Below are 22,131 nucleotides of genomic sequence, written 5' to 3'. Positions count from 1 at the left end.
AGCACATTCTCCTCTGAAGGTGAACATGCATCACGCAGAGAATCAATGGAAACCAAACTTAATGTTCGGAAGGAAGTCGCGGAAGGAAATCGATTTTTTTTCACCGTGAGATGAAGTAAAAATAACCTTCTGTTCCGGAGGTCCCGGGGGGTGGATTCAGTCGATACCCGGTAGGTGTAATAATCAAATCTCAGGAGTAGTAAATATCAAGTTCTTATCTTCCTCGTCACGTAGAAACGCACTGAACTCAGTGCGAACTTTTGCCTGCGCGTCTCTTCGATTTAACAAAAGCGACGGGCATTAAGAGAGGATTTTACCAGCTAAGTGTTATGGCTACAGGCTACTGCGTAGAATTCAGTTGAGGGAGGCGAGAAACACAGCCGAAGTGCTAGAAGACGACACACTCGCAGACTTGTTAAGTACAGAATAAAGGCATATCTATCACTCTTTTCCTGATGGATTCCTAAAGTATTTTCCATGGCGTCTAGCCATACATGTAGCGCAAATCCAACGGATTGAGTAAGGCCACGATAACTAAATAATTGGAAGAAATAGAACAGGCTGATGATGGAAACAGGCCAACATTGCTGCACACGTCCATTGGCTTCTCCACATGCACAGCAATTGGCCGGATCTGTCTTCGTTCCATGTACATTGTAAAGTTATTTAGAATGAAAGCTTATCTGTATTGACGCGGGACGTATTGAAACGTTTTTGTCAAAAGTTTTACCCAACGTTGTGACAGAAAGAAAAACACACAGATCGGGTTGATTCCTACTCTACTAGGCTCATCTATGAACCCATTCTAATAAAGGTTTTATCCTTCCATGTTAAGAAATTGGTTTGACTGTCTCACCCCCACCACCCCATAACAACTTTGCGGCCAATCAATATTGCATGTTACTACCAAGCTCAGAGTTGACCCGTACCTACAAGTACAAGAAGTCACTTGTGAAAGAGCGCCACCTAGTGGACAATATAAAATTGTCACAACGCCAACGGTCTTGGAAAAAATGTTTTCGGTCGACCGACCATAGCAAAAACCTGCCCATCCTAGTCTTTTTTTCATTGTACAATATATATCTGCATGGAAATGCAATTACAATATGGTGTTGAACATACCAGTGTCCTGGTGCATTTCAGTTTTATATTGTTACAATGTATGAACGTGCGTTATTTGTTGGATCACTTTGTCCGCCGAAAGAAAACGGAGAGAGAGAAATGATCATAGTTCCTACCTACTGATCCTAATTTTTTTCATTACCGTATTCGGAAACACAATTTTAATATTCCTAGGTCGAAGCACCTGTAGGTGTGATGTAAGTCGTCCTTATTCCGGGAGATGGCGTTGCTACCAAAGCAAAGGTTCTTGAATTGCTGATCAAAATGTAACCTCAGCGAATGACGCTCTGTTTTATTGGGTTGGGGATAATACTGAAAAAAGGTTGTATCAAATCAATGTATATAATAGGTGTTGGTGGGTTTTTACATATTGGCAGGTTTTTCCATAGAACAGAATGGATTAGATATCGGACTACTAGTTGAGAGTTTCTTTTCCGACTGTAGACATTTTCCCTTTTCCAACTGTAAGTTACAAGCACCAGTAGGGTCAACTGCGCAGCCTTGGTGACACTTTGCGCTCTTATGGGGGTTGTTCTAGTTTTCAGATTGTCATATCATGGACAGACAACAAAGGTCTTAAGACGTAGGGCAACTCAATTGGGAATACCGGTAACAGTTATGCATACGTGTTGTACTGCTAGTGCTAACGTGACTCGATATCTGTTCAGTTAAGCTATTATTGTAACTATTAATGAATTGAAACGAGAGAAAATTGTAACACTATCTATAAGAGCACTTGTGGACAGTAGTCGCTGGGGTGAAGCGATATGTTATTAATCACTGAATCAAAAAGAGAGACGGACTACGGAAGACTACGGGGTGTGACAAGAAAGAAACAGTTGACAAGGAGAATAAAAATCCAGAAAAAGAAAGTGCGGGAGAAAAAAGTTCAGCCTTTAAACGAAGGATGCACTTGTCGGATGCACTTGTCATGGTTGTCCCACCGGAGCATTTCGACGCATCGCATGTATCCTCACGGTCCTTCCTCAGTCTGTATCAATGCTTTTCATGAAAGAGAGTTAAAGAGAGTTGAAAGGAATTAATTCCTAGCAGTGATGAAACGATCGACCTAGTTCTAGTGCAAACTAAAACATCCCGACATGCCTCGCGGTACTGATCCCTGACCTTAAATCTGAGCCGCAAGAAAGTCGGTGCCGCTCGGAAAGTCCGTAAAAATGGGCCGTAGAAAACAGAGAAGGCCTCAGAAAGTAGCCGAGGAAGATTCGGAAGGTAGGTATCTGATAGAAGCATCACACCTGGTGAAATGCGGACCTAAAACAGAGAAAATACCGTCTTAATATCGGTTTGCCTGTTTAGGGTTAGGGTTTTCGTCCGCCATTTTTTCAGGGTAAATATATCATTTGTACGTTACGTGACACTTGCTGCAAATGCGCATTTCCGTTTGACAGCTTGACTGTCGATCATTCAATGCTTTCAGTTAAAATTGTCAAGTAGTTAGGATGTCAACTTTTGAATGAAGTTGCAGAAGATATTAAGGACACTGCACTGATGTAAACAAAACCATGCCGTCATGTTTTGTATTGTAACTTGATCATGATGCAAGGCGCACATTCAATATGTATGTCAAAGGGCCAATGAGGTTTATTCATATATATAATATAATGCGCGGGATAGTATGAGTTGTCAACAATGTCTTACAGTTTCACATATCCCCTTTTGAATGTAGGTTACATGTTCCCCCATTGAATTGTTTTGAAGTTCAATCTGGATTGTTCCATTTTAAAAAGTGCCAGAGGATAACGGTAGAACATGTCACGTTACTATGTAAATGTCGAAATGCATCAGAAATAAAGTTATTGAGGTAAATATAAGGCTCTAAATGTTCCTGGCCTCCCAAATACTCTTTAACCTTTATCTACTCATCTTATTTATCTATTTATTCATTTAGTATTTTTAAAACCTTTAAAATAAAATAGAAGTTGAACTTTATCCTTTACAGAATCTGTGTTTACATTTAGTACTTTATGGGTAAATATTATTTATTTATCAATGTTCAAGGTGACTGTTTGATGTCATATCATTACATATCATTATCTGAAAAATGTGACTGTTACAAATATCAAACCATTCCACTGTTGAAGCCATGAAGAAAACCAAAGATCAAGTCATTTTGATGTTTTTGAAATACATTCAAACAGTCAAACCTGTATAAGTGACCACCTCTAAATAAGGACCACTTGGACAATGTAACCACTTTTTGGTGGTCCCTTAGATATTGTAATTTTCCCATTGACACAAGTATTAAGAATCCTGTCTATAGGGACCACCTGTCCACATAGACCAGATATTATTGGTCCCATGAGTGGTCTTCTTGGGCAGTTATGATTTTATTGCATTAATCTGAGGGAACTTTCTGAGCACAATGACTTTGTCAACATTCATCGGAAGAAATATGGATATTAAGAATTGCTTTGATGTGCTCTGAGGACGGATAGCCAGTTTTCCTGGTCCAGATCCAGCTGATTGGTCTATAACAGGTGGGTATTCATTACTTGGGATGTACCATCATGACAAATTGTAGGGGTGAATTTTGACAATCATTGCAAATGATAAGCTAGGTCATGACAATTCTACGGTAGTACCTATTGTATTGGTACCACTTGTCTATCATCATAACACATGTAAATGTAGCTTACATCATACTAATATCACTGAATGTATTTGCTTGTATTGCTGTTATGACAACATGTGTTTCTGCCTTGCAGAAGATAAAGAAAAGTCAGCTACAAGAGGACAGAAGATCACAACAGATGATATACTACAGGACTCCAAGTCTGGGCTAGGGAACTTGTCAGACTGTGTGCATCCTTTAGATAACATCTTTCCTCGCTGGGGAAAAACTCAAGAAGACATATTGCATAAATGAAGAACTGGTCAGGAAGGGGATGAAGAGCATGTATTGCTGGATCGTGTTCAACTTAACTTTTAATCGGAGAGTAACTACATGATTATGGTGGACGAGATTTAAACAGCCAGGATTGAAACAGCATGTGAGAGGAGACTTTGTGTTTCTGTAGCCTCCACCAGGCCTTCCTATGGGCAAATGGATCGTAGAATTTGACAGAAAAAGGAATAATTAGCCAGTAGAGTCAGTCCACGGTGAAGATCACATTTTGCCTACGAATGAAACCCACCAATGGCCAAATTCCCATGGCAAACATCCTGCCTATAGCTGGCGTGGTTTAATAGTATGGTAGAGACAGTGTTTCTGGCTGACAGTTGTAGAAAAGGCTTTGTGCTTCACTTTATTCAAGAAGAAAGTGTGAGGAGTACATGTCTTCAATTCACACCTGTGCAGTACCTACAAGCTACTGTATGGAGATGTTTGCAACCTGTATGTGTGGGGCTCGATATACTGGCTGCTTATTCACTGCTGTGCACCCAAGATTAGAGCTGTGTACCAAATCTTTACCAAATTTTTGACTGTGGGTACAACGGCGCACGTAGATATTTGTGTAGGGTTACTTACGTAAAGATACTATTGCACACTAGACTAGTATGCAGCTTACTCTTGACATTCAAGTGTCAGAGAAAATAATAAAACCTCTGTTGCATTATTTGTTTAGAATGTTGAAGTGAGCTAGTGTAGACACATAATTTCAGATTCAATCTATGAAGAGAAGCAGTAAGATTTGTAATTATTTTCAATTAGGTTTTGCTAACATTCTACTTTAGATCTATCTTATGTTGTGCACCCAAAATGTTTCTTGGTCACCTTAGTCATTTTTAGGTTTAATAGGTGCACCAGTGCACCTACAATGTATTTACAAAACTGAACTACGAGTCTTGTGTGTATCAAGGATATGAAAGATGTTAAGATAAAGCCATTTCACATCTGGGAGAGATTGGAGAGCTCTTCAGCACTCTGGAGATAGACAGTCCTCTCAGCATGATAATTACATGTACAAGAATGTTCAGCAGCCAACAATAGGCTCTGAAGTTTACACTGACTGTCTCCTGCCTTTGCAATGTTAAACAAGAGCCAACTATACCACATAAACATTGCTAGAAAGTGCAGATGTCAAATACATTTTATATCACAGATAATGCAAGCTAGAAAAAACATTTCCTCATAAGAATACAATTTATTTAATTTCCGGTTTTATATTGGTTCAACTATGTTGTGTACCAGATTGTAGAAAATAAGAAAATCATGTTTACTGAAAACCTTTTGAAACACACGATAGTCAGTTATGACATTTTGTTACAAAAAAAAACATTGTAACAGAAAACTTGTCTGAAAATGTGATAAAGTGCACCTTTTGGGTGTGTCTCTCACTTGAGACGAAAAGTAAACCTTCAGATGCAACTGTTACAATAATGTTGCACGATAAACTCGCATCCATCTTAAACGTGGTCCCACCACAGTCGTAACAGATAACGTTATAGCACGCGATATGGTAATGAGAAAGTGGCGCCATGTCCGAAAGTGCGGTCAATGCCCGTGTTAAAGCGGTCGATGGCCGTTTCTCGAAAAAGTTGGCATAGCCACTCACAAATACTACATTGTCTGTTGCCACACACAGGTTGAACACTAAAATGGACTGATTTCGGTAATAACAGTCCCTTTTGACATTAGCCGGTCATGTGCAGGTAAATGTAACGACCGTGTTTGAGCTTTTAACTCAATGATTGGCAATCTCCACTTAAAAATTACACAGTAAACCTGACTAACAATCACTTAGCTAACATTCATTTCGTGTTCGTGGGAGAAGAATCAGTCAGTTGTAAATTGACAAGCGGAGTTGAACCATTTTTCTTTATCCTCATGTTAGGTTCTTTTCACCACTGCATGACTGCGTTCATTTGCATAAGATCTCACGATTACACGCGGAGTGTGGGACCGAGCATGTGCGAGATTTTGCGATTGGTCTTAATCATCTACAGTCACAACTGATTTTTTTACGAGGCTATTTCAGAAGTCATAGAGATTCTGAATGATCCTACTAACTTAAAGATATTTGAAGGTATCTTGATTTCATTCTACCAAAATGTATTATGCATATCACACCGTTAAACAATCTGCACATATATGCATCTATACAATTGTTTTGAGTGTACCACTACATGTACAGCTGCAGTACAGCTAACTTTTTTTGGGTGATTCGTCAGCTGTAAGCTGACCAGGTTTATTTTCCCCACACCCATTACGTGTCTCCTTAAACCAGACTGACCTTTACACCTTCTCCTCCATGTCAACACCTTTATCCCATCATACAATTTGTTTATTCACTCACAAAACAATTAGTTCCACAAGCTAGCAGAGGGATTCATAACAGCAGCCATTACTGTGAGCAACAACCTTTCACATCTATACACCTTGGATGTGAAGTGAGCCCCTCATAACACCGGAAACAGCTCTTACTTAGACAATTGCGGCCAAATCTTCAGAGACGTCTCCCGCATTGACAGGCCTTAGCCCTGGCTTTACTTAAGATTCTTAGTTCTGACCTTAAAACCCTGGCTAGAATGTCATGCGTGCAAAAGTGTGAGCTGAGAAAAACGTCTATTCTCTCCTAGATTTCTAACCTTTTGCAGTATAGGTTGGTGTCAAGTTAATGTGTGATAATGATATAAATGAGGTAGCCACACCTTGTAGATTTAATCTACAAGCAGAAGTTTTGGCTTGATTTCATTCATCTTTTGATAAGTGGTACAGGTTTGACTAGCTTGCATAGAAAAGATGGACAAAAATGAACCATATTTGCAAGAAATAATCCTTTTATTAAAGTGCATGAACCACCAATGACACTAAAAAATACAACAGTTCCTGATAACATTCAACCATAGTAATTTTTTTCAATGAAAAAGAGGTTTGTACAAAATGTACACCCTTCTGATCTCAGTAACATCGAATTGTACAAATCATGCCTCCATGCAGTTCTTCATTCCTGCATGTAGCCATGTAATTGGTTTGGAACCTGGCAAAGCAAGCATATTCATAACTTGCAATTGTATGTAATCTTAAGGAATACGCACCATTTGCTTCTCAAAATAACATTTCTAGCAAGTTGCCAGGTCCCAAACCCACTGCCGTGTGTTCATTGGCGGAATTTCATTTGCTTACCTGGCGGCAGAAATCAAGAGCTGGAAATATGTATTTCAGTTTCATTGGTGGCATAAACACTTTAAAGGCTCAGTGTCACATTTTTTGTACAGGTTTACAACTGTTGCAGAAAATTTAGGGAAGTCCTGGGATAGTCGTGGATGTGTGGTTCAGCTATCGTGATGAAAATGTTGTTCTAGTCGTCCTTGTTGATGATCTATTCTGGCATACATGTATATATTACGAAGCTTTGCTGGAAATCCTACAACAACAGGAAAAGTTGTACCACAAATGTTACCCTAAGTGGATAGTTACAGGATGGGCATTGTGTCATCAGTTAGTGTTGAAAACTTAGGCTTTAATACCAGTCAAAAACTACCTTTTGATGCTAGAAAAATAAGCACCATAATGATTTATAACATTGTGGTCGAGGCACTGCAACTTTGTTTTTTTCCCGTTCCAGATCAGGCTAATTGCATGGTGAGGGTGGTAACGACTAACAAAGCCAACAAGTCCAACTCTGAGTCACTGACTAGTGATGATCCACTGTATACAAAAAAGGTCCCACCCAATTGTCGTCATTTCCCACGCATTGCATTTTTCAATCTCATCAGAGACCACAAACTTTCACCACGTTCACATAATTGTTTTTCTTGTATCTTTATCCTGAAGTTACTTGACTGTGTGTGTCATCTATCTTTGCTGAGGGATTCACATGGCTGTAATTTGTGGTTCAAAAGAAGGAATTTAATTGCCCAATCTTGCAATGGTATTGAAACTCCATGAGTACCCGTTTAATAAGTTCTTATAAAATTTCAAAATGTATCATTATGATATCATAATTTATTTCTTTGTTTTGTTTGTATTGCTTACCTTTACTGAAGAGTACAAGCTGCATATCCGGGCAGATTTATTTGATCCACTCACACCAGGAAGGACCCCTACTCTTTTCGATAAGTGTGGTGGGTTGTTTTACGTGCTCGAGGTGTGGCTCTTTTCAACCACCAGGTCTCCATTTAACATAATATCCGAGGGATGTCCCTAACCGAAGCTAGTTACTCATTTTCACCTATCATTGAGTAAAGTGAAGAAATTTGTGTGAAGTGCCTTTCCCAGATGCTCAACGTCAATGAGACCCCAGATTTGAACTCAAGACCTCTGGGTTCTGGGCCAACACCCTGACACTATGCCACTGCAACGCCACAGTCTTTTCTAAGGCAAGGGCCTTACTGAAACCATAGAGCTAGAAAGGTTTAAGTCCAGTCATAATCTTTCTAGCTACAATGTATATATAACCTGCTAGAAATAATGAGTGATTATGGGGCCACTTATGTCAGTTAATGTGGCGTCCAAATTACATGGTGTGTGGCATAATTCTTCTTAAGCGGGAGAAAAGTAAGTGTCATTAACCTGTCTATGGCTAAAAAAAACTTGTTTTTCTAGAAGAAAAATAAGACTCATAATTAGAGGAAAAAAACTTGACTAAAAAACCTAATGATGACCCATGTACCTGTAATACTAGTAATATAAAAGTTGTCTTTTCAGTGTACTTATTGGAGAGATGGATTATTGACCTTTGAAACATGCTTGGCAAGTGAGCTAAACCTTAAGTAGTTACAGCACCTGAGAACAAAATCAAAGCTGTTTTTCAGAATGATGAATGCGCAAGGACCCACACCCTGTACATAAGTGTCCACTCTCACCCAAGTTAAGCTGCGCCCACCACACCTCAGGTGAGAGAGCTCCAGGTGTGCCCGTGCATGCACACAGACAAAGCCTGCCTCTATGATAAGGGTTAGGTTCACACCCTTTCAAAGGTCACGTCTGCTCAACGATGATTTCACTTGTCTAGTCAAGAGGAAACTCCACCTTTGTGTCTCGGTGAGAATAGTTAGCGTCAGGCCAAATCATCTCGCCTCACTGTCACGCGTCACATTGCGTTAGATTTGATGGAAATTGAGAAGCGTTTTAGCTCAGTCCATGTCCTCGTGACATATGGGCTTCTTAGAAGAATCCTTACCCTGGTACATGTATTTATATCTACATGCGCACCCTTAGGCCCTTTTCCCTCCCACTTTTTTGGCAAATTTCATTTATAACCATACGGTATTATGAATATTCATGCCCTGATAATGGGTCGTTTCTCTTGCATCCTGATTTACATCTACCTGAATGCATGTAACGTTAAATTAAAGAACAAACAAGAGAATGACTACAAGAAAGATTAAAACAAATTCAGAAACTTTTTTAGCAAAGATTTTGGGTGTTGTACTCTTTTTCAGGAAAGTCCGATGAGCACAGTACATCCTGAACTACGACATGATTTTGCTTGGCCCGTTTGCTACGGCACATCCTCCGTTGGATCCGATCCAAGACCGAAAAGCCACCGGTACTTTTCCGACATCAAAGAGAAGTATTTTGGGAAAGATGGTTCCTCCAGCATTATTGCTTCATAAGACAGTAATCATTAAATATAGAAAGGGTACATAATCATTGCCTGGGCAACGTACAGATGCAAATATGAAGTTCAAAGCTGGTGATTTTGCTTCGTGCCACTAAATGCAAATTAACACAGTTCAGAGGTAGCCGGCCAATTATGACATGCACACACGTTTATGTGCCCCACTTAATTTCAAGGCCTATTGTGGCTATTAGAGAGACAATTGTCGTCATTGGCCACCAGACAGGAAAGAGGTGTAGTCACCTGGCCACAACGTAGAAGACACCCATCCTGTATGCTGTGTATAAGTCATGACCAGTGAACAGCGTTGCCCCCTCTTTCTTACTCGCCGCTAACAGAACAGCAGAGCGATTCCAACACGTTCTGGGCGCCATCCAGTCGAAAGTAGGTCCTACATTTCTTTCTCGTAGGTTATCGCTGATACCGGTACGTACATTTCGGAAAAGGTTTTGGCGCAGCGTACTACGGGAGTTAGCTATGTCGACATTTATCGTTACTTACCCGGCTAAAGGTGTTAAAATTTTCCATTCAATTTGTACAACAACAGTGTGTCTCGAAAACCAAAATATCCTTTAAGTGGTCAAGTACTAACTGAATATAAGACCCAAGTAGTGCTTAACCCTGTGAAATCTGAATTTGAGGACCGTAGCACCGTGATCGTGTTTGTCTACACAGAGAAAGAGTGCACATACACATATGCTTGCATTTTACGACTTGGCCCAATGGCCGCGCACGGTCAAAAAATGAATAACACGATAGTTTTTCGACAAAAATCTTTGTGTACCATTTTAAAATGACCTTTGATGTCCTTTGAAGTGATATTTAGTTTGAAGTACGATATTTTATTAGAGGCACAATTGGTAACATGAGACTGGCGCGGTCGCCAGGCTTTCCGCCCAGGTGCGGCCGGGTCGGTGTGTCCTACCGATTGCTGCTTTGCCAACTGCCGCTCATGTCAACCTTCCAAAATTTGATATTGGAGTTTATAAGAACTATGATAACTAAAAATCTTTGAGCTTATTTGCATAACATACTGAGGACTCTGTTCGAACAGCAAATATGGGTGGAATATGTACATCTATTGGTTAATTCTGGGGGAAATATTCAGTTTACGCTACATGACGATCTCAAAGTTGAAGTTTCCTGTTCCGAATCAGCAAAAATCGCCATAATTATCAGGCTCCCCATCAAGTTATTCAAGCATGGTAGATTGTGCTGAATACTTCCTCTGATCTTGAGAATCAAAGATTTAAATTTATCATTGTAAAATGAAGCGATATATACATTTGTACATGTACCTTCATCTATATCATTGCCAAATACATGTACGGGTCAGACTAGGAGGAACAACCATACATGTACATCACAAAATACTAACTTAAAGTTACTTTCCCATTTTTCATTCAAGATTTCGTTACATCTATCTGCTAATTTTGAAAGATTACGTGTGTTGTTGTGTTTGTTTGGTTTTTTGTTCCATGGGTGCAAACTAACAGTTATAAACACAGCGGTCAAGGACAATCCATTTATACAGAACCCATTATTACATAATATCTTCAAACTGAAGCCAGAATTACATAATATTATCTTCAAGTTGGTGACCCATACCAATATGATATAACAACATTTATCACACACGGACTACAGGTAAATTTTGCTACGCCAAAACTTAAAATAGATTTTTCACTCTTCAGCACAAGATCTTGTGCTGCTAGAAGTGATATCTTGAAAGCATACAAAAGACAGAAAGAGTGTTGTGATATTGTAGCAGGTTTCTTCAGTCCTGCCACTAATTTTGACCTGCTCAGACTGCAATTTATCTCAATCACAATCTATCAGATCACCAGCATTTAAGACTGTCACAGAAGTTTACGAATGTACAAATGGGAGGCAGACAAAAAAAGCATGAAATAGAGATTAAAAACATCAGATACCCGACCACAAAGGCTGCTCGAAAATTGGTCTTTTGTGTGTTTTCTCCATGCGGCAAATTAATTACCAGTCTGGAAAGAAAAGAAGCTACATAGGTCAAGCCAGCCTAGGGCAGAAGTGCTTGAGGCAACTTGTGTACCCGTCTGGCCTAAACCTGTCTAGTCTAGTCCTAGCTGCACCGGCTGAAAATTGTCAAAGCCACGATAAAGAGCGTGCTGTGCACTGGTGTATGAAGTAAGAATTGTTCAGCACAACCAAAGAGAACCCACATGGAAGGGTAAGTTCGTAGCTGATGCCATTATCAAACCTTACTGATTATACATGGAGTATCTGTAAAATTAAGAACGATAATGGGAAGTTATCCTTAAGGTCAAGATCTGTCTTTTTATTATAGATTGTTCAACCTCACAAAACAGAACCCACATGTAATGATAAGTCCATAGCTGATACTATAATTAAACCTTACTGATTATAGTATCATTCTGTAGTATTGATAAAGAAAGTGTTTGAATGGAAAGTAATCCTTACCTTAATACCAACCTCTCATTTTAGAGTTATCGTATAGGAAGGCTTGACAAAAAATTACTTCATTTTGTACCATGTGAACCTTTCCAAAGTCAGCTTTAAACAGAAGTTCAAGATGTTCTTTGTGTAATGTTTAACTTCAGTAAAATTTTGTGAGCAGCCTGAAAGAGGCTAAGTGTAACAAACGTATATCTAGTGATTTGTACAGTTATGTTTCCCTACTGTTAAAGGTTCCCAGTTTGCATGGAAAATTTATGATGCCATCACTATTTTGCAGGTGAAATCCTACCCCTGTTGTAGCTAAGATTAACCTGACTTCATCCTAATTGGGCTATAAGGTTACTAAAACTGGGTAAGATGATACAAGCCAATCAATACAAGTACATTCTCTTCCATCATACCAATTTCAAAGGGTTTCTCTTACCCCTCTAACTTAGCTCATCACACCTTGGGCCTTTCACTTTCACCTTGATAAGCAAGGATCACCAGATGTATTCAGAGTAATACAATATCATTTTTGAGCCTGAGTAATGCAAAATTATGGAAAATAGAGCAACTTTAAGTATTTGCTTTTAGAAAAAAGTACAAAGAAGAGTAGAAATCCTCACAAGATTGTAAAAACAGGCTACTATCAAAGTGTGATAACTTAAAAAGAAGCTTAAAGCTTGTTGTTCTTTTAATGTTGATTGCCAAATTACTACCTTCAGAAGAAACTTTAAGTTTCAGGTATTTGTGGATAACTGGATTTTGCTTGTCAGTGAAAGAAAAGTGATCACTTTGACTCTTCTGTATACTTTGTAGACTGTTTATACACAATCAAAGTGGTTATTGCTTCCACCATTGCCATTAATTTCTTTGAATTGAAAAGCTGATTCAATTCTTTCCATTTTGAATGATACAATAGTGAAAATACTCATGCATGGGAAAATCGGTGCGGAACAAAAATTGTGTGCGTTGCCCCTGAGTAACCCGCCCATGTGATTGTCCTGTGTGCACATGCGCACGAGCGAGCTCTCGGCATGCCCTAAACACCAGCCTGCTGTAGGTGCGCCACAGGGGAATTCTTCCATTGTCAATATGTCAGATGACCCACTCATCTGCTTTAAGAAAGCAGGGTCATGTTCCACTGTTTAGGGCTATACCATTCTTAACTTGATGAAGCAAATCCATGCCAAATACCACTTTCCATACACATTTATACCAATTAAGATAGTTTTAAATCGATTTCCCTTTAGGCTTGTGCTAACCTCAGTGTTTAATTGATTTTAACAAGTTGTATCTGTTCCCACAATGCTCATTTCTTGCCTCTAATCCTATTAAAAAAAGTGATTGCTTCATTATGAAATGGACTAGTCCTAGAATATTTGGTAACATGGTTACGAAAATATTAGATGGAGCATGTACCTTCAAGTTTTGTTGAAGGCCAATTACTTAGGCCTTCAAACTGGACACTTTTACTAGTACTACACATTGTATATTTGAAGTAGACTGGGGGCGATAAAATTGTCCATGGTCCTCAGAATAAAGCAGAGCTTTTGTTCAGTGAATGCAGCAGCCATAACTCATCTACAATGTGGTACAGTCTTGTCACTGATGTGTTGCTATTGTTGCTTAGCTACAAATGTACATTTATAACCTCAGCAGGTCAATAAACTGTTATAAATCCTATACTCTTCCACTCTTTCTGCTCATATATTCTGCCTGGCGAAAGTGTAGCACCATTGTATTTGCTACTGATACAATGCTAGTCAGCAACACTTTTTCTTTCAGCCTAGGACTTCAGCAACAGTCCAAGTACGAAATGCTGTTTGTAAAAAATCCTGTCAGGCAGAAGCTCGTTAAAATAGCTTCACACAATGGCAGCTATGATTGTACTCACAAACTCAGACAGAGGCAATAAATCAGCCAACGATTTACCACTCCCAGCAGACAATTTCCCTAGCCTCACCTTTACTCAGAATTGTTAAGACAAAGAATGTCTATTACAATAACTGTAGAATCCACAAAGGATGCCAACACATACTTAGTCTTACTAGTAATTTTTTCAGGGAATTACATAATTCATATGTCCAAGCAATGGTTGATTGGGAAGATAATGTGACCTTCTCATATGCCTTCTCATGTGACCTTCTGTTCTCCGTTTCACAGACAGAGAACAGGGCATATGAGACGGTCACATTACCTTCCCAATCAACCTCTGCTTGGAGATCTAGAGAATTAACTAATTTACCACCTTAAAAGAAAGACATGCCGTTTAATTAAAGTCCTGTTTTGCCATTTTTCTACATTAAAAACACTGATTTATGAAAGATTAAACTTTTTTTGATGTGCAAAATGTAAAAAACCTAATTATCAATCTTCAAGTTGAAGACACTCTTCTACAGACAAAAAAGATACTTAATATTCTGTAAAATGATTGGTTCATAGGTTGAGTAACCAAAATTTTTCATGAAACCAGCTAGAAAGCGTAATCCAATAACCACTTACTAGTATCTGTTTGTAATACAAGAAGTTACAATAATCAGCAAAAATCTGATTGTTCAGACTGCAACACATCTGTCTGAAAATAAGCCAATGTACAACTAAAAAGTCTGTAAAAAATGACAGTGAAAGGGAGGCTAAATTGTACATTAAAAATGTGATAAAGACATTGAAAGATACATTACCAAATAACTGTTAATACATAAATTGTGAGTCAGCCATTTTTGTGTGTCAGTCATTTTTGCTTTCCCAACCTGCGATAGAAGATACACTCGTATAGTATTACATGTACAACCGTTATCTATTTGTAGGGTCTGTGCAGGTATGTGTAGGATGTGGCTCAGTGAGTTTTTGTCACTTAATCTGTAGCCCCCCGAAGGGCACTGACGTTAGGGACTGCTCATGACGCAGTACCAGGTGAACTTTCTTTTGTCCATGAGACCTTGCGACAAATTAGCTTCCTCTGTCCCCACTTGGGTGGACGCAAGCCTGATCGAATCTTCTTTAACGTCAACACGGGGAAAACACCACCTGTCCAGGTGGTGTCAATTAGCTGTCTCATCACGTCACTTGTTCTTCCTTCAGTACCCTTCACTCCAAATTCTTAGCAATTATCTGTCAAGTCTAAGAACATCACTTTGTAAACAAGTGAACAGAACACAAGACAACTTTTGTTAATGGTAGTTTAACCTTTGTATGTGTAAAGTCTTCCATGTTAAAAAAACTTCATTTTTTAGATAGCAGTCAGACTTTTTAATCAGTTGCATATATAGAAGTAGGCGCTTGCTTATATCACATGTCAAGTTATAATTTTCTTTGTCAAAAAATGGACATAATTCATAATAACAATTCTTCCCCACTGCAGGTGAGTCACAGTCAGCTGATCCATCCAGAAATCCACAAACAAGGACAGGAAGACGCAAGCGGAAGACCAAAAGGGGAAACACCTCAGGAAGGGAGGGACACCTCACCCGACTTTCAGTGCAAACAGGACAGGAAGCACCCACACACATAAAAGAAGAAAGACCCGAACAATTTCTCTCTGGTACAAACAATGAACCTGACGACCGTCTAGATAGTGGTACAGAAGCTGATTCAGAAGGAAACAGTGAAGAGAAGATGTACGCGTACTTCGGAGGCGTAGTTTATCCGGGTGCCTGGAATTCTCACTGGCCGCAGAGCCAGGTGGGTAGGAGGTTCCCTGTAGGACAGGATGTGAGAGTGAAGCAAGAACCGAGAAGCACAGACGATTGGAAGTATGGCCAGTACACAGCTCATATCAGCAGTTACCCCATTCCCTCATCAAACATGGTCAGAGACATGCAAAGACTTCAGTACAACATGCTGCCAGGGAGGGTGAGTGTCATGGCCTGCCAAGCAGAACCACCACCGACAACAGATCCCCCGAGGCCGTGGTCATTAGCACTCACAGCAACGGCAAACCGGATGGCGCTTCACGATTCCAACCCAAACTCACAACAAACAAGCAGAGTTTCTTTGGGATGGGGTTTCCCCACAAATCTCCCCCATGCGGCAATGCACATGTACAGAAACAACCTGGTCAGCACGGGGTCTGCCTCCGAGGGGCACAAGGAAAGTGCCACACACAGGGTTTCACCATTGAGAATAGAGGAGGTCACTGATGAAAAACTGAGCACGCCAGATAATGGTCAAAGAAGGTGTTCTAGCAATGCATCACCTGTCACGGAGTGTAAGGACAGCTCAACAGCTGTAGTGCATATTCCACCCTTTGCTAGTGCCGTTAAATATCAACCTGTTCCCATCAAAGAGACTGAGGACACATTTCACGAGGATGCAATGGAGGAGACACCTCTGGACTTGAGCCAATCCTCTTCTTTGAATGGATCCCAAAATACTGAGATAGGAGATGGAGAGGAGACAAACAGTGCAGAAACAGAAATGGCAAGCCTGAGCCCGTACATTTTTTCACCAAAGATGCACACAAAATATTCCTACTATGAGACGGATGAAGGCGAAAAGGTTTTCAACTGTCCAGAGTGCAATAAGGTTATTAAGAACCACGTTGCCCGTCACTTGAAGACCCACACTGGGGAGAAGAAGTACCGTTGCCGCATGTGTCCGTACTCGACAGCCAGAAAGGACAACCTCCAGCAGCACATGGCCACCAGGTACCACCGTGAGGTTTTAGGGGAAAGCCCGACATCCTACTTCGACATGTTAAAGAAGTATCCGTTCCTGATCAACACAGCTGAGGGAAGAGACTTGGAAGAGACTGCAGATGAAACAGGTTGTGTCGACGACAACAGGAGTAGGACCTACGCACCCGAGCCAGTGGCAATGGAAGTGGAGGTGCCATCAGAAGATGGTGAAACAGGAAACAGACAATCAAGGGAACGAGAAACACAGCCAGGGGACCAGACAGCCGCAGACAATCTTTCACATTCCAGCACCGAGGTAAGCAGTGCTACCACGTGCACAGAACCAAGGATCGGCACACTACAGCAACTAAGGAGATTCCTTCTAGGTCATTCCAGCACAGTTAAGATAGAAGAAGGCACTGAACATCAGAGTGAAGAACACAGACAAGAGGAGAAGACAGATGCTACAGGTCCAAGTGATCCCATCCAGCCTTATCAACCTGATGTTAAAGATGCTGCAAAGGTACCAATCAATGATGAGCCTACAACACTAACCGTCAACAACATCACAAACTTTTCATCTCTCAACTTTCCAAAATTCACAATGGAGACGTCAGACACCTCCAGCACCGGTAGCAGAGAGGACGGCTCTTCAAGCAGCACCTCCGAGGAGACCACCGAGTTCCTGAAAGCTGCAGAAGTCTTTGCACTCTGCAAGTCTGAAGAGGGAGGGCTGCCAGTCTTCAGATGTACCCTGTGCAACAAGAGCTTTCCCAGAAAGCAGAGCTGGAATCGACACATGAAGCTGCACGTCGGGAACAGAAAGTACAAATGCGAGCTGTGTCCTTACAGTGCCAAGGCCAAGAGAACATTGGAACAACACATGGCAGTGCACAAGCTCAAACCGTCAAACCCCATTGAACTGATGAAGTTCATCTCTCCAAAACAGGGGTCTGAGGCTGACCAACTGCAGACAGATCCAGCAAGTATAGTGGACGTTGTCGAAGAGAATGGAACGAGTACGAAACACTACCACTTCCAATGCCAGGTGTGCCAGTTTGCATCCACCAGCAGTCTGAAGTTCAGCGGCCACATGCACCTGTACCATGAGAGAGAGCAGTGGAAGTTTCAGGTGCAGTGCAACTTCTGCAAGTCCACCTCCAAGACTGAAGATGACATCAAGCAGCACCTTTTCAAGAACCATGGAATCCGGCAGAAGCCACTGGACAGGTGAGTTATACATCAAGCTGTACATGTATTTGAGGTCTACATGTATACAATGGGACTGTCTTTACAGTTCTGCAGAAATATTGATTTTGTCTTTCTGACAATGAAGTCCTTAAATAAGCCTATAAACTTTGAATGAAGGTTTATATTGATAATTCAAAGAATATCCTAACAGAGGTACATAGATATACATGTACATGTCTAAATATGCACCCAGCTTCTAAAATTTACTTAGATATGAATTCAAAAGACTTATGTAGTATCAGATGAAATTACATTTAGAACAATAATTCTCTAAATTTCATGTCCAGGCTATTGGTCCACTTTGAGATTAATTTTTATTTTATTTTAGTGGATATACTGTTAACTACAAACTGTTCTTGTCAGTCAAAAAATATCCAATCTAGTGATGATTTTTTTAACGTCTAATAACCTTGGGAAGCAGACATGTAACATGTGTCATATCTTTTCTATTATCAGGTTCACGTTAGCACAAGAAGTAATGAGTGATCCTGAGCAGTTCTCCTGCACGCTATGCAACTTTGTGACGAAGATGAAGGCCAAGTTTGAGGCCCACCTCCTCGTCCACTACACAGCCAAGATGTACCAGTGCAAGAAGTGTCACAAGTACTTCAAGACCACGCAGGAGCTCAGCGAGCACCTGGCAACGATGCACGTGGACACGAGGCACAACTGCGACAAGTGCAGCTACGGCACCAACCTGATGTCCGCCCTCAAGGCCCACATGCTCACCCACGGGAAGGAGGAGTTCAAGTGCCGCATCTGCCAGCACACCACCGACACCAAGCTGGGGCTGAAGATGCACGTGTCACAGCAGCATCGCTATGGCAACCTGTACAGGTGCAACACCTGTGGCTACCTAGGCAAGACGGCCAACAAGCTGATCGACCACATCAGGACACACACCAAAGAGAAGCCCTTCAGCTGCAAGCTGTGCAAGTATGCTTGTTCCAGGCAGGACAACCTGGCCATTCACATGAGGGTCCACAAGAAGGATACCGTGTACGACTGCCCCAAGTGTGACTTCCTCACCCTTTCTGTGGCAGAAATAGAAGCTCACCACAAGACCCACACCTGGAGCAGAACTGCCACGAAAATTGCCATGAAACATCTGAAATATGTGGGCAAGAAAGAGCCTAACATGCAGATTAACTATGTGGAACCTGACAAGAAAGAGCCTACATTGATCAAGAATACAAACTATGACACTGATGCGAAAGAGCCTTTGCTGACAAAAAGCACAAGCTATGTGGGCACTGACATGAAAGAGTCAAATATGCAGATAAACTATGCCGAACCTGACAAGAAAGAGCCTATCCAGATCAAAACAGGCTATGAGACTGACAAAAAAGAGACTAAAATGCAGATCAACAATGTAGCACCCAACAAGAACAAGTCTAATATGCAGATCAAAAATACAAGCTATGCAACTATCATGAAAGAGCCCATGCAGATAAACTATGTGGAACCTGACAGGAAAGAGCCTAGTATGCTGATCAAACATACAAACTATGTGGACACTGACAAGAAAGAGCCTAACATGCTGATGAAACATACAAGCCATGTGGACACTGACAAGAAAGAGCCTAACATGCTGATGAAACATACAAGCCATGTGGACACTGAAAAGAAAGAGCCTAACATGCAGATGAAACATACAAGCCATGCGGAGACTGACATGGAAAAGAAAGAGCCTAACATGCTGATGAAACATACAAGCCATGCGGAGACTGACACTGACAAGAAAGAGCCTAACATGCTGATGAAACATACAAGCCATGCGGAGACTGACACTGACAAGAAAGAGCCTAACATGCAGATCGAACATACAAACTGTGTGGACACTGACATTGACAAGAAAGAGCCTAAAATGCAGATGAAACATACAAGCCATGCGGAGACTGACACGGAAAAGAAAGAGCCTAACATGCAGATCGAACATACAAACTATGTGGACACTGACACTGACAAGAAAGAGCCAATGCAAGTAGAGGAGGTTGAGACTGAGATTTCAGCTGCAACTGCACAACCTGGACAGCAACCTTGCTGATTACACTGAGCACACCAAAATGAAGGTCCACAGGATACATGACTTTTGTATGTCGTACCGATGGCCATTCTACGGAGCTTTAGAGGGAGGGGTATCCAAAATACCTTTGCCATGAAAAACAAGTAAGGCAATCCAAAGGATAGAAATCGTTCCCCACAAAGAAGTGTTCTTCAGTAATATAATAGGACAGGGAAAACAAGAAATGTTTGTCTCCTCTGCTTCTTAGATGGCGGATGGAGTGGCCTGTAGCAAGGATAGCATTCAGGATGGCAGGAGCAGCTTCACCATTGAAAATATGCAACCAATATTGAATGTATGGAGGAAGTTCTAGGATTTATTGAGTATAGATTTTTTTATGACTAGGTAGCCAAAGTGTGGAATGAAATGTGGAAAAATATCTATACTAATACTTGGTGGCAGGGTCCATATTGTTGAAAGGCAGCTATGCAATACTTAAAATGGTATGATTGGGATTTAATCAGTGGTTTCATATGTATGTTTGTGTGTGTGTGTGTGTGTGTGTGCATGTGTGTGTATGCATGTGTGTGTGTGTTTTGTAAATTGGGTAAAACAACATACTATTAGTCACTTAAAAACTTAGTTACAGTATTTGGGCTGGCATTTTCCACCTAGTTAGAGCTGACTGTACAGGAGGGTGGAACTACACAAACATTGGACAAATAACCTTAGCAGCACAACTACATTTTGAAGAAGATAGGCTGATTTATCTTAACAGTCACATGAAGGACGTAAAAGTCTATAAGTCTGATGGCCTGAACTGTAGTGCATACATGAATGGTGGCACATCAGTGTACTGATCTCTGATTATGGATTCTACCCTGTCTGTCCAAAACCAGACTGTTTAATCAAAGTAAGCTGCATTTCTTTACCACACAGTTCAAAGACTTTTAAGTCGTGCAATCTTCAAAACATCAAATTGAATGAAAATGTCAGACGATCATTTTTCCACTGCTGTTACTCAACAACAGAATCAGTTCAGTGAGTTAGCAGGTAACCTCTGTCCCTATACTTGCTTCGCTACAGTGAACACTGTAGCTAAAACGGTGACCCAGGCAGGCAAGATGAAAAGAGTGGGGTCACGGGTTACCTCTACAGGAGAACTTGTAAAACAGTGGGCTATTGTTCCATCAGACGTCAATGCCCTTGTATAGACATTTGCTCATGGCCGTCGACCCTCTGCGTTTCCGCTATATTAGAGATAATAAAATAATTGGCAGCCTTCAAATTAACACGTTAAGTCTACTGACCTGTTGTTTAAGTCGCATGTCTGTTTCTCGCCAGCATTTGAAAAGAGTTTTTTTACGAGGTAAGAAATCATCTTCAGCTAACCAAACAATTGTTGTTTTGTTACTGTTAGTTATGTTCTTGTTGGGGTTCTAAACATCAGATGAAAGAGTTAGGTGAAAAAGTAACACAGAAATGTAGGGTGTTATTTCACTTCATGTATTCTAGCAGGAAAACCAAAGATGTACATTTTATCAGAAGATTTGTAATTTCATATAGATTTATTCAAACTTAAATTAAGTTTTCTAGTACATTTTCTAGGAGAGCATTACCTGTAATTTTGTTGCATTTTGATGCCAGTGCTATGATGATCTCTAGATGTGTTCTATAGCATCATCTCAAAATGTCAGAGTTATGATAATTCTGATCACTTTTCATAACAAAAAAAATCATGAAAAATACCAATACCATGCAGTGCTATGTAAAATTTTGCAATGTAAAAGTAGTATTGTGGAAGTGTTAAGGTCTCAGGATATAGGAATATTATCACACAATCATTGCAGTGCAGCATTATTGAATCATGAAGCATAGCCTTTAGCAAAGGGGATTGTGGAATTGTAATTCAGCTGCTGTATTAGAATTCATAAAATGTTTGCTTTACAAAGTTTAATGGGTGATGGTTAAAATCAATGAAAAAGGGTAATTTTTTACTATATGTTGAGAATTTCAGAGAAAATTGTTGCATTACAAGCTTGCATCCAAATTCCATATGTTGTACATTTGTATCTAACTTTTTGTCATCTACACAAATTCTTCAGTATGCTTTACTATGTTTTGTTTATTCCTAAAACTTAACCCAAAGAACACAATGTAACTACAA

General features: G+C 40.3%; 1 protein-coding gene across 2 annotated transcripts; it reads left to right on the top strand.

The window, feature by feature from the left end:
- The first annotated feature begins 2,224 nt into the window (after positions 1-2,224).
- Positions 2,225-22,109, top strand: LOC136437366 (zinc finger protein 658B-like). 2 transcript variants are annotated; one of them, XM_066431941.1, is made up of 3 exons: positions 2,225-2,352; positions 15,454-17,938; positions 18,416-22,109. In XM_066431941.1, the coding sequence occupies exons 1-3, from the start codon at positions 2,298-2,300 to the stop codon at positions 20,004-20,006; spliced, it is 4,131 nt and encodes a 1,376-aa protein (XP_066288038.1). In that variant the 5' UTR covers positions 2,225-2,297; the 3' UTR covers positions 20,007-22,109. The 2 variants fall into 2 exon arrangements, 1 of the variants encoding a protein (XP_066288038.1); XR_010756175.1 differs by lacking the exons at positions 15,454-17,938; positions 18,416-22,109 and adding an exon at positions 3,849-6,212 and having other exon boundaries at positions 2,237-2,352.
- Positions 22,110-22,131: the final 22 nt, after the last annotated feature.

This window comes from Branchiostoma lanceolatum, chromosome 6 (genome assembly GCF_035083965.1).
Source record: "Branchiostoma lanceolatum isolate klBraLanc5 chromosome 6, klBraLanc5.hap2, whole genome shotgun sequence".
In the NCBI taxonomy this organism is placed as follows: Eukaryota; Metazoa; Chordata; class Leptocardii; order Amphioxiformes; family Branchiostomatidae; genus Branchiostoma; species Branchiostoma lanceolatum.
Note: the sequence above shows the minus strand (reverse complement) of the source record. Positions and strands in the feature narration are given on the sequence as shown.

Excerpts from the sequence above, each read along its gene's own strand:
- LOC136437366 (XM_066431941.1), top strand. The coding sequence starts at position 2,298 with ATGGGCCGTAGAAAACAGAGAAGGCCTCAGAAAGTAGCCGAGGAAGAT. Across the intron at positions 2,353-15,453 it reads AGCCGAGGAAGATTCGGAAG|GTGAGTCACAGTCAGCTGAT; the intron begins GTAGGTATCTGA and ends TCCCCACTGCAG. Across the intron at positions 17,939-18,415 it reads CGGCAGAAGCCACTGGACAG|GTTCACGTTAGCACAAGAAG; the intron begins GTGAGTTATACA and ends TTCTATTATCAG.